General features: G+C 44.1%; 1 protein-coding gene across 1 annotated transcript in view; it reads right to left on the bottom strand.

Moving 5' to 3' along the window:
• Positions 1-13,356, bottom strand: part of zswim6 (zinc finger, SWIM-type containing 6) — a 53,669-nt gene that overhangs the window by 18,444 nt on the left and 21,869 nt on the right. Inside the window, exons 2-4 of the mRNA XM_040157480.1 lie at positions 4,365-4,721; positions 1,311-1,459; positions 1,042-1,192 (exon numbers count right to left, since the gene is read on the bottom strand). Coding sequence (XP_040013414.1) covers positions 1,042-1,192; positions 1,311-1,459; positions 4,365-4,721 — 657 coding nt within the window. The remainder of the gene's footprint in view (positions 1-1,041; positions 1,193-1,310; positions 1,460-4,364; positions 4,722-13,356) is intronic.

Here is a 13,356-nt window from a genome sequence, read left to right as displayed (position 1 = left end):
GCTAAAAACACGAACACTGGGCACAGATTGGAGGATAACAGCTCAACGAATATGTGAGGGGATAAATTAAAGACGACAGATGACAAAATGAAACAGGAGAAGAAAAGAAAAGGAGGTGAAGTGAGGGGAAAAATAGGAAAGACAGGGAGTAGAGGTGAAAGGGAAGTGAATGGGGGAGGGAGGGAGGGAGGGAGGCTGCGGATAGGGGGGAGGGGACGGGAGGAGAGAGGCGTTATCCTCCGTCTCTTTGTTAAGGCTGCACCAAGGACAACAGGGAGCAGGGAAAACAGCAGAGAGACGTGAGTGACGAAATGCAGAGCAACAGTCTCCGAACAGCGGGGGAGGCGGGAGGTGTTGGTCGGGAAAATAAAAACAAAAACAGAGAGGAGAAAATGGGGAGGGGGGGCAGAATTGTAACCTGTGGGCTAAAATATGATTTATTAAGAAGGAGATTTGTGATTAAACATTTAAAACGGCAGTTTTTTTTTATCGTGGATTTAAATGTTGATGAGCAGCCAGATGACGGCACAGCAGGAGGGACCCCGCGTTTTCTGAACGAGTCCTGTGTCAGTGGCGGAAAGTAAGAAGAACGTTTACTCAAGTACAGTAGAGTATTTCCACTTTACTCTACTTTATACTTCTACTAGAGGGAAATACTCTTCTACCTTTATTTGACACATATAGTTACTAGTCACTTTTCGTATAACATTTTTTACAAATGAACATATGATGAGTTTATAAAAAAACAACGCATTGTTAAAGATTAACGCAGCGTTTCTAGCAGTTCCACCCAAAAGTGAATTCCCATCAGATGGTTTAGATTCAGTTAAGTGCAGAAGCATGTTTAAGGCTGTTGTCGTCAAAAACTGCAGTTTTTAAAAAAGCGATGACTGATCAGTAATGTACAAGTTCTTGGAAATGAAATGTGGGGGGAAAAAAAGGACAAACACTGTAATTCCACACACTCTCCCTCTAAAGCAGCCACGGCATTGAATGCTGAATTTCTGTGCGTGTGTTTTGTTGTGCTCGGCTTCGCGGTACCTAGTTCATCCCACAGCTGCCTGTACTTGTCAGTCATGGTGGTTCCCTGTTGCCTCCACAGCACCAGTCTGGGGTCGCCCATGAACTGCTCTGTGATCAGCGTTAACATGCGCGCTCCGTTGGAGTCCCTCATCTTCAGCATCTCCCTCACCTGCGGAGACAAGGGGACGTTGTGGGCAAACGTTGGCGCACAGCTGCCACAGTGCAGTGTGATGACGTTTGCTGGGCCGAGGGACGTGTGCGCTCACACCCGCCCTGGGGATCGTTACCTTGCTGAACAGTAGGTTGAGCTGCTTTCCCGAGCCGTGGTACCCGCCCTGGGAGAGAAAGAGCTTCACCTGTTCCTGAACTTGCTCCTCGTCCAGATGCCAGCAGTTCTCATCGTCCACGCTGGCCCCCGCCGTCGGATCCGGAGCTCCTGCAGCCAACAACGGAAAATCGGTCAGCAACGCATTACGAGAGCTAGACCACATGGGAATCAAATGACACGTTCAGTGGCGGGAGCAGTAGTCAGATACTGTAGTTGGGGCAAAAGGAGCAGTACCAAAGTGTAGATGTAGGTTCGGTGAGTTGTTAGTTACAAGCCTAGTCGTCAGCTCCACGGGGAAATTCGGTGGGAGCCACCTCAGAAAGCGATGCCCCACAAGATGAAATATAAACAATAATAATCGCGTGACTAGAAACTAGAACAGAAGAACCGGCTGTAGAAACCCTATAGTAAGCCTGGGCTTTTTTCACTAACAATGAACTCTCCTATCATGAAAATGTGACGCACACAAACAGGTTTAACGTAAAACTGCTCCTGCTGCCAAGACAGAGAGGAAAAGCATGAGGGCTAATTAATATCGTGTGGATTCCACAGTGAAAGTCCTGCTTTCGTACTTTGATTTAACGTACGCAGAGTAAAACTACTCATTCAGCGCTCACGCAGAACGGCCCCGCTGCAGTGCAATGTTCATTATTATTGCATTATGATCACTGATGCATTAATCAGTACATCGCTTGAATGGTGCAGCCAGAGGGGCTAAGTTTAATTTCTTTATATACTGCTGGGATCAATAAAGTACCCTAACTTATTTCAACCTATAATAACACATCATAATTTATTCGCTGCTTATATTCTGTATTATTTATCTGAATCTGCAAAGTAACTAGTAACTAAAGTCAGCAAATAACTGCAGTGGATAAAAAACTCTAAAAATGAAAATAGAAAGTAGCAGAAAATGGAAACATTCGAGTAAAGCACGAGAACCTCAACACTGTATTTAAGTTGAGCCCTTCGTTACTTTCCACCACTGATTGAAACTGTGAGGAAGTAACAGACGTTTAAATAGAAATCGTTCTGGACATGAATATGCCCACATCAGCCTGTAGTTCACCTTTGGCACAAATGCAGTAACGCATTAATTTCGTTATTTCATTATTTTATTATTGCATTAATGAAATAATGCAGTGCCGGTTAAGCTTAATCTCTGATCAGTACCATAAGCTCTGCAAAATCTGCAACAATAACCAGCCCACACGAGTGAAGAATACATCCCACATTTTTAACACGTGTCAGTGTGGAGGCTTAAATCCATTCTGCTCTCCGGCGCGGCACACACGAGAGCACTGAAAAGGATTTGGCCAAATTGCAACCTAAGGCAAAAGTATACAACCACCGAGATCTTCCTCAGACAGGCATAATATTTACATGTATATTTACAGTAATTAAACTACTGTGCACCGTCAGATTAAAGCGGGTGAATCATTCCCGTCACTGAAAGAAAACTGTGTACGTGTAAACAAGCTGGAATGAGGAATATTACAGGTACTGTAGCACAAGAGTGCATCACAAAAACAAGAGGTGCACATACTCCGCTGCGAAGCATATCCCAAAATAGTAGCACATATACATCCATGAAGGATCCAAAAGTAATTAAGGGACGCCACAGTGGACAAAGACACAGCAAAACCTACTCTAACATGTACCCGAAGGATCGCAGACTGGATCAAAGAAGTATCCTAGGCTCTATCAAAGTACCCGGACTACCACCAAACCAACCGCTAAGTCCTGCAGAGCTGAAGACAAAGACAATTACTCAGCAAATCTTTTTTTTTTTGTTAACTACTTGTTTCAGTCATATTTTAAAGCAAAAAATACCGAACAATCACCGGTTCCAGCTTCTCAAATATTTCTTCATCGTATTTAATGGTACAAGGAACACTTTGGGGGTTTTGGACAGCGGATCAGATAAAAACAGACCATTTTAATACGTCATGCTGGGCTGTGGGAAATTATAAACCATTTTTACATTTTATAGATCAAACGATTTATTGATAAATCAAGATAATAAAAAGCAGGTTTATCGATAATGCAAATAATGCTTCGTTGCAGCACAACAACCTGCATGAGTGTACCAACGACTACCACCCGAGGCAAGCGGGGCGAAAAAGATCACCTCGTGCATTCCTCCATATGGTACCAGGGCAGAGTTACACAGTTCCACAGTTCCACGGCGCCATGAAAGAAGCTCCACACACTGCTTTCAGATAAAGGCCATGATGTGTATTTGTTTGTGAAAAAGGGCCGCTTACACACAGTATCCATGACTCTCTGAGTGTTTTTGTTTTTGTGTCTAGTCTCTAGGACGCAGTACGCCACGCGCCGTGGTACATAACGGTACTTTCGTGGCTGCCATTTCTCTTCTCCGTGGTACTTAATGTTTCTGTAAAAGCCCAAAACAGCAGTGGTTCTAAGACGCAACATGGCAAGTCTCCTCTCAAACTTTTCCAAACTTTCATACATTCCTGCAATGCATTCAAGTCAGCCTTGACCTGGTTTAAGTGTGTGTGTGTGTGCGGGTGAGAGAGTTTGTTTTGCAGTCCTTTTGAAGACCAGTGTTTTAAACCAGACTAGTGAGGGAACCTTCTGCAGTGTGAAGGCCTTACGGCCGGTCCTCACTACTTCAAACGACTGTCTGAAGGCTAAGATTTGGGTTTTTTAAGGTTACGGTCAGACTTAGGTTTAGGTTCAGGTCAGAGCTGTGGGGCTCTGGAATGCATTGCGTCAACGAGGGTCCTCACATGAGTGCAAAGCCATGCGTGTGCATATGTGTGTGTGATCAAAGTGTTTCCCTCCTGTTCTCCCAAACAGCTTGTTTTTCCTGAGTCCTCGCCCAGGACGGCAGCCTGCAGCTGGACTCCCAACACAGTTACCTGCATTTGGCTTGTGTGTGCGAGTGTGCGCGCATCTGTGCCTGTACTGTGTACACATTAAAGAGGGGCGAGTTCAGCCTGTTCTTCCACGGAAATCACAAATAACAACCAGACACTTCACTCACCGTGAACCTGGTTGATCTCCGAGTTCTGAGACAGTATTTCATCCGCCAGTTTCTGCGCCGTCGGCAGCACCTCGGTGTGATGCACTGTGATCAGGTACTGAACAAACTTCTGCAGCTGGTCTCTGTTCATTTGGAAAAGAGTCTCTGATATGGGCAGGCGCAGTTTGACCTGCTCGGGCTTCCGTACTCGGTACAGCGAGAGCGCCACGACATGCGCGCAGTAGAAGATGTCCTTGTTGCCGCAGCTGCACGTTACTGCTGTGATTTTGCAACGGTCGAAGCTGACGCTCACGTTGCAGACTAGCTCGGGCTCCGAGGACGTGGCAGGTTCCCTTACTGTGCCGCTGAGGTGAAACCCTGCACAGAAACAGAGAAAATAATCAGTGTTAACTTTTTAAAACACACCGTTACACCTGTGGGACGTTTTGGCCTTGGTAGTGCTACTTCAAGAGTGCTTTGGTCTGAACTTGACTCAGTCTTCACACAACTTTGACGAATTCTACATTGTTTGAAAGCTCTAAGTCGCCTGATTCAATCTGTGCAAAGCATTTTAGGATCCTCATAACACTGCAACAGCTGCTGACACAGAACTGGTTCAGACTTGTGGCTGTGGCTCCAACGTGTTTTCCACACAAAAGGTCCTACTACAGGCCTTATGTTTCCTTTTTTACGCCAAAAAAAATTAGCAAGTCAAAAAAACAAAACAAAAAAAACTTACATTTCTACCATGTTTGTGCCTCTGTAACTTTGGTTCAGCATTTCTTAGACTCATTCTGACTTTTTGGTTGTAAAATTTAAAGAGCTTCCTTTCAAAAGGAGACCAGGGTTATGAGTGAAATCCAAAGGGTTGAAGAACAGTGACCTTTTTATTTTGGGGAAACTATTTTCAGAATTGTGCACAACGTGTTTGGCGTCATGTTTGTGTCCACCTGATAAAGGTAAGTCTAGTATTCACCCTCTTTTAGCTCCGTTTTTGGTCTCTACCAGCTCCTGGGGGAAATATCTGGCTCTCTGGCCCCCAAAATGCTCCACTATTTCTGGATCAGAGCAGTGTTATTCTCTGCCTCTGAATCTGAGGACGGCAGCATCAGCTGTTAAAAACTTACTTTTCTGGGCCTTCAAATATTAATTGGATGCATAAAAAAGTTGAACTCGGACTATATAACCTGCTGCGATCAGCTGAATGTTGCTGTAGAATCGAGTCTCCACTGTGTTGAACTGCAGAAACACGGTTCACTGGCGGTGGCAGAGAGACGTTGCTGAGTGACGTGTCTTTTCACTCGCAAACACTCCTTGCCAGAGTCCAGTCAGCGGCTCGGGGAGAGCCCGTCAACCAGTAGACTAAAGTCTATATAAACTGGCAAAAGCAACGGTCAGCGCCGGCTATAGATGAGAAGCTGCTAACGTTACCTGCATGTTTTCAACATTGGTCTTTGCTAATTAAAAAAACAAGGAGAGATAAAAAGGTTCAATAAGAGATTTGTTAGCTCGTGACTTCCCAACTGGGAACCAGAGCCAAAATGGAACCAGCTATTGTACACTCACTTTACTCCCTACCGATGTCAGTCAACCAAACATTCATCCAGTCGGGAAAAGGGCTGGCAGGGTTAAAACAGTAAATAAAAGAGGGAGAGGGGGGGGAAGAGAGAAGGACGGGTGAGGGGGCAGGGCGGCAGAGAGCGCAAAGACCCAAATATTCTCATTTCCTTTTCATTTCCCTTCCACAACACCTCCAGTGCTTACCTTACCCTGAACACCTCCTCTCCGCTCTCAGGGCTGACGGGTTGATTTCACCACAGGCAGATACCCACTGTTGTACAGTGACCCTATGGCCCTCTCACTAGCTAAAACCTCTAGGTCTCTCTGTGTGTTTAGGGAAGATGTAGAGAGTCAGAGAAACAGATTTTAATGTGGATGTGACCTTAAACTTACTTCTTGAACTCACATTTCCCGGAGCGGAATACATCTCTGTATTTGGGATTCTGACGTGAAAAACCAGATTCTTTATACTACACACGACCCATTTCCATTTTAACGACTATCCCATTACAGATGAGTAGATTTGAAAACACCGGTGGTGGAAGAAATATTCAGATCCTTTGTTGAGTAAAAGTACTGTTGCCACACTTCAGAAATACTCGATTACAAGTAAAAATATTGCACTTAAGTAGACGTACATCAGAAAAATGTACTGAAGGTATTACAAGTACACAGTTTTGTAAAATGTCCCCTGTGAGTGTTACACCATTATAGATTATATCATATTATTATTGCTCATACATTTATGTATGTTATGTACAATTGCAGTTGGTAGAGGAGAAGGTCAATTTTAACCGTCTTATACAAACTAATGCAACTGATGATGATTTTCATTACGGATTTAATCGCAAAGATCATTTTCTTGATCAACTGATCGATTGTGTGGTTTGTAAAAATTCAGAAAACACCGAATAAAGCTCACAATTTTTCTGTTTTGCCCAACCAATAGTCCACACCTCAAAATTATTAAGATTATTAAAAGGAAAAGCAGATAATAACAATTGAATAATTATCAAAAATAGTTACTACTACTAATAGTGCTTTCCACCACTGGAAAACACACCGGCTGCAGGTGGGCGCTGGATTTAAATACTGTGTGAATCCAGAGGAGACGTGTCGGCAAAAGATGAGTATGCAGAAACTTCTCAATGAGCAAAATTCTTCTGTAATTACAGAAAGTGGCAAATGTGAGTGTGTAGAAGTGTGTATCTGACTGAGCTGGTGGGTTACTACTTATAACAGAGGGCGTCAGAAGCGTGGTCAGAACTAGACTAGTTTATCATCTGTTTAACAGTGTAAACATCGGTACTGTTTGGTTTTCACTGTAGGGAGCACATCGTTCTTTATAACACTAACAAATAAGGGTAATTGACTCAAAGAAAGCCGCTCCGCCACAGAACACCTCACAGCCAGAAGGCATTTTGACACACACAAATCATTTTCTTTGCCTAGAGAGTCGAGATGCACAGGCAGAACAGACGCCTATTTAAACCTGAATCAAAAGGAGCGCGTTGTGCGTCTCGCGTCACGTTGTCGCGCAAGCTGACAAACGTGCAACCTGGCCGACAGCGAGGCTGATCCGGCACGGTGCCGGACAGTGACAGACGAGAGAAGGGACCATTACAACGCGGTCTAATACGAAAGAGAGCGGAAAACGCTCCATCCAGAAAAATCCTGCCTATGGGGGGAGTTTAAATCAATAATCGTTTCGAGGCAGACCAAAAAAAAAAAAAAAAAAAGCCACGGCGGATTCATATTTTATCCTCTAATAAACACTTGAAATGTCCTTGTATCTACTTACAGCAACATTATAGTGTGTTATAAACCAAACATTTATATTCTGCTAATAAATGCCAAATGGGGGGGGCTTAAAAAAGCTGAAAGTTGTTTTTCTCCCAACATTCCCCGTCTTTCTCTAAACTGTAATCTATCAAATAAATGCAAAAAAGCCAAAAAACTGAAAAAAAAAAAAAAAAACTTGAAGTAACTGAGGAAACGGGGCATTGGTGTTGTACAGACAGATCCACTTCTGTTTTTACGGCTATCAGCACTCGCAACCTGATCCAGAGCACTTACGTGGCTTCACATATTTCCATACCGTAGCTGTTACCATCACTATTTCTGATGACAGCTGTCTGGTTATAATGGTTCAACTGTGCGAACCTTTCGCAGGATGCAGTTTGTGGTGCTCCTGAACTGCGTTGCGTTATAAGGGGAGGTGCCTCTGTTATTTAGTCTACAGTAAAAACATTGAAAATAATGCAAAACACCTGTCAGTACGATGCAACGTAACTGAACAGCGCCAGAAACCGCAGCCTCGAACTCAACCTCTCTTGCACACGGTTTTAATAAAAACCGAACATCAAAACCCTGACGGGGGAGGATTTACTCCAGGGCTGTTGTATTAGACTGCATTAATTTTAGCTGGGGGTTCCTAATAAACTGGCATCTGACGGTACATTTGATCATGTCTGACTAACAGCTCAATATGCAAAAAAAAAAAAAGGCGTAATATATGCACAGAACCCAAACAGTGTTCACCCTGGAACATTAGCTGGGAGATTTAATTTCCACTTTGCGCAAACGTTGTCACACATGTGACGCACGCCAAACAGCCGACACACACCGTCCCTGCTGGGTGGAAGAAGGCTGTAAACAGAGAAGGTGTTTGTCTGCATATGTGGTGGGGGCTAAGTGATACCAAGCTGAGCAAAAAAACAAAAGAGGCGGAAGGACCATATCTGAGAGTGAAACCTGTGTAGAAGTAGAGAAAACTGCGTTTCAGTGCTTACTGCTGCTTTTCCTGCCGAGCAGACACGGCACACTGAGCCACCGCCGTCCACATCCTGTCTTTTAAATACACAAACAGGCACACAGAAGAAGGCACGGAGCTCTCCGTTACGCCCCAGTCACGCCTGGCCCACAGCTGAACCACTGACGTAACAGAAAGAGAGAGGGTGACTCGAGGAGGAGGAGGAGGAGGAGGAGGAGGAGGCGGCGGCTGGAAAAATCGGTATGCCCTCAGCTGAGTGCGAGTGTGTGTGCACATGCAGGAGCGTATGCTTGGCGCCGAGCCAAAGCCCTGAGCTCAGCATTCTGTAATGCACTTCCTCTCTGTGTGTGTATGCGCTTCACAGCTTGCATAATACAGCTCTGTGCACCGCATGGCAACCAAACTTAACTCCCACACTCCCAACGCGGCAGCGTTTCAGGCGGGGGTGTAGAGCCGAGGGGGATAGCAGGACTAAGTTACCAGCAGTGGCTGGTAACTAAAAAAAGTAACTAAACACATTTACTCAATGGCTGTACTTAAATACAAAACTGATGTACTACTTTCTTTTCATGCTACTTTATACTTCTACTCAACTCATTTCTGAGTCAAATATCGTAGTTTTTACTCCACTACATTTATTTACTTTGCAGATTCCGGCTATCCAGCCTTATAAAAGTAGTTTTATTTGATCAGTATTGCAAGTAAAATATGGCTGCTGGCTGAATAAATAGTTTGACAGATTACAGCTTATATCTGAAAGACAAACAGTGGTGGAGGAGGGACTCTAAACCTTTACTCAAGGAAAAGTACCAATACAACAATGTAAACATACTCCGTCACAAGTAAAAGCCCTGCATTGAAAAGAGTACTTAAGTTAAAATAACACAAGAACAACTAAAGCAATCATTCGATTATCAGAATAGTTGCTCTTTACTTTTCTGTCAAACAAATAATCAAATAATCGACTAATTAACGCAGCTCTACTTTATAGCGCTATAAAGTCTCCCAGCAAACCTGCAGTCGGACACAAACATTTTTTAACTAACACCACTGCCTAAAACAGCCCGGAGCCACTTTTGTGAATTGAATTTTAGACCTTTAATACCTTCTGGGGCCTTTTGTTTTTCTTGAGGAAACTACATTCAGTTCTTTGTCAGACTTTTCAAGACCTGCAGATCCACTGATTATCCACCCGCCTGGAAACCAAGGTTTAACACTTCACTCCAATTAAGCCCGAGGTAGTTGACTTAAGCCGTCTCTATAGGATTCAGTGAGGAGGATGTCTCCGCGAGGACGGGAAAATACAACGGGGGTGTTTTTGTGGTTGAAAACAAGGCCGCGACGTTAGCCTGTGAAAGAGCAGCAGCTCAGCTCCCTGCGGAGTTCGGCCCGAGGAGCCCTTCATGCCACAGGCTGTGTGCAACATCGCCCACTGAAACTGTGGCTGCAGGGGGTCACACACACACACACACAAACAACTATGTGGCCATAGCCTTCATTTAACAGGACTACCAGCACACAAAAGCCCCCCCCCCACACACACACACACACACACCACCCCACCCCTTCCCAGCATTACACACAAGTACACACACCAGTCAGCCATTCAAGTCAGCTCAGCCTCCAAAGCTGGCCACTCAGGCGTATGTGAGAGCCTCTCAACCAAGGTGTGTTTTGAGTGTGTGTGTGTGTGTGTGTGTGTGTGTGTGTTGTGTGTGTACTTTTGATGACAATGGGGAACCTAATCTCTCACCCGTAGAGATGCAGAGGCACCTCTGGGGCTGCAGGAAGGAGAAGTAAACAGCCAATCAATAGTCACAGTGCACTGATTTCCATCTGTCCTTAATGACTGGTCTCAGATCAGCTCCCCATTTTATTGAGGAAAAAAAACAAAAACAAAAAAACTTTATGCTGTAGTTGTTATTGTTTACTGATTCCCGTGATTCTTGCATAGCAACGATCAAAAGAGACAAAACTGACTCAACTGAAACGTATTTCTGGCCACTGATTGGATCACCCATCGCCATGGAAACTGACACCCATGACGTAAACCAGGGTTTCTGCGGTGTTCAAGGTATTGAAAAGTCTCAAATTTAATTCGGTGAAGTGACTGTTAATGTACCTTGTTCGGAAGTCAGAGACCTTAAGGAGGGAGTTAAGGGAACACAAAAGACAGGCAAAACTATTCCAAGAGACGCGAGACGACCTCAGGAGATTGAAAATGACTCCAAGGAGACACGAAATGACCACAAAGAGACGCAAAGCGACCACAGAGAGACAAAAAACGACGACAAGGAGACACAAAACGACCACGAAGTGAGGCTAACTAGCTCCACGCTGCATTCAAACAACAATACAGTTGCTTTATTTCCTTGTCTTCTCCATGGGTCCTCAACCGGTGGGGATGCTAACTTTCTGCTCGCTTTAGCTTCTGCGTTTAGGCCTGATATCATGAAAGCAGCCGTCACCCGCGCTCTGTACGTAGGATTCTTGTCCAGGGGTTTTTATTTTGAAACAACGCAGCGGGAAGGAATAAAAAGGCGGCTGAGGACGGTCTTGTCCAACAACTCGTGGAGCTAACCTCAGCTTAAGCGCCTGGCTAGTTACAGCTAATAAAATCTGCCTCCGCCAGCTGTCACTTTAGCCGGCAACATCAACGGTCGCGGGCTACAAACCAGACGCCTTCTCCTGTCCGTTTCTGTCTGAATTATTTTTCAAACACGACGACAAATTTTTTAGTGGTAAACCTGCCACTGTTGTCACCGTAGACCTCATTCGTGTGGGTGGGTGGTGGTGGGTGGGGGGTAGATGCGGTGTGAGCTGGAGGATGCACCTCCATGCAAGCTGAGAACAAGGTCAATGAGGATTTGAGTTAAGTGGGTCAATCTGTGTCCCTCTAAAGCTCCTTACAGTATGACCATACTAATCAATGCCCTCTATTTATTCTGTATTTAATCTTTTTTTTTCCATTCATTTAAAAAAAAAAAAAAGGTTCTGTTCCCCCTCGTCCATTTTCTTTCTCACCGTCTCTTATCTATTTTATCTGGTTTTATTTTATTTATTTCAAAATATTATTATTAGGTTTTTATTATTACTTTTTTACATTTGAACCATCTTATCATCAGCTAGTCGGTCACTGTAAAGAACTTAGAATTGCACTAATCTTCATGAAAGGAGCTATATAAATAAATATTGATTGATTGATCGATTGAGTGTTTATGCTCATTGGCACTGCTTAAAATGCAGATTTTAGTTCTTCGCCGACTTCAGATGTAATTAGGAAAAGCAAAACTGCAGCCACAACCATTTTCCCACGTAATTTAGCCATTTATCCGCTTCCTCCTCCAATCTAGTCTCCTGCGTTTGAAACCAAACTCTAGAAATAGCAAACGGCACTGAAATACTACAAGGAGGAAGGAGTCCTCTCCATCCGAGCGGACAGAAATTCCTCAGCTCTGTCAGAAAAAAAACAAGAGGTCGTCTTTACAACGCGTGAGAAATTGCAAAGGGCCTCGTCACTCAGACAAGAAAATGACTCCTCCGGCAAACGCCGCTGAAGCTGCTGTTTTTACGGGGTCCATTTCACCGTCCAATAAAAAAAAAAATAATGTGGGGGGGGGCCTCGGCTGAAATCTGTGTCTTTCAACTACTGCCATTTTCCGACGAGGCCTGTCCGGCCTGCAGCGAGCACTGGGAGGAACCTGGTCCCCGCACTCAGAGGATGACTCAATCTGCCAGTGAGAGGGGAGAGACCAGTAGAAACCTCTCCGTGGTTTTTAATCAGAGCAGACAGCGCCGGCGGCGCATGAATCGATTACTGAAACAACTATCAAATTATTATTGATTAATTTGCTGATTTTCTTCCTCGATTATTGGATTTAAAAAAAAAAGTCAGTGAAAAAGTCAGAAATATGTCTTGTTGTCCGACCAACAGTTAAAAAACCCCAAAGATATTCAGTTCCCCGTCATTTATGACAAAGAAAAGCATCAAATCGTCTCACTTGAGAACTTCAGCGGCTTCCCGGAGCCTGTCGAGGCGCTTTCACATTGTTGGCACTGTCCAACCGAACTCTCCAAAACCCCTAAATATTGGATTTACCATGACATTAATCTGAGAAAGGCAGACGTTACTCTTACACTTACTCTTCACTTTAATAAGCAGGAACCGGCGGATGTTTGGGAATTTTTGTTTTTGTTTGTGATTTGATTATCAAAACAGCTGCCAATTTATTTTCTGTTGATCAAACAATCATTGCAGCCTTGTGCAAGTATGTATGTATGTAGTATGTAAAAAAAAAAAAAAAAAAAAAAAGGAAAAACCATGTAGTGAGAAATCTGTCTAACAGCCGAGGTTAGAGCATCAAGTGACTTCCTGCGGGTGACTGGAGGTTAGCCGCGTCTGTGACGGCATCAACAGTACATTTAGCATTGATTACATCGCTTTGGATTGTAATAGATTATCGTTTATCGTTTCATTTGTTTAGTAGGGACTGTTTTATGTTGCTAGGAGACGACGACAGCGTCCACAAACTGCCTGGGGTGACGACGAACGCTAAGTAGGAAGCTTTAGCGTGCGTTTCTGTGAGGTCGGATGTTGACGTACGCACAAAAGCGGGAACATCTTATTTGCCCGCACAATGAGGACGGGCCCGGTGATTTAATGGATGCATACAAGTAAGA

This window comes from Xiphias gladius, chromosome 20 (genome assembly GCF_016859285.1).
Source record: "Xiphias gladius isolate SHS-SW01 ecotype Sanya breed wild chromosome 20, ASM1685928v1, whole genome shotgun sequence".
NCBI classification, from domain to species: Eukaryota; Metazoa; Chordata; class Actinopteri; order Istiophoriformes; family Xiphiidae; genus Xiphias; species Xiphias gladius.
The sequence above is the reverse complement of the archived record's forward strand: the minus strand, read 5'-3'. Positions and strand labels throughout refer to the sequence as shown.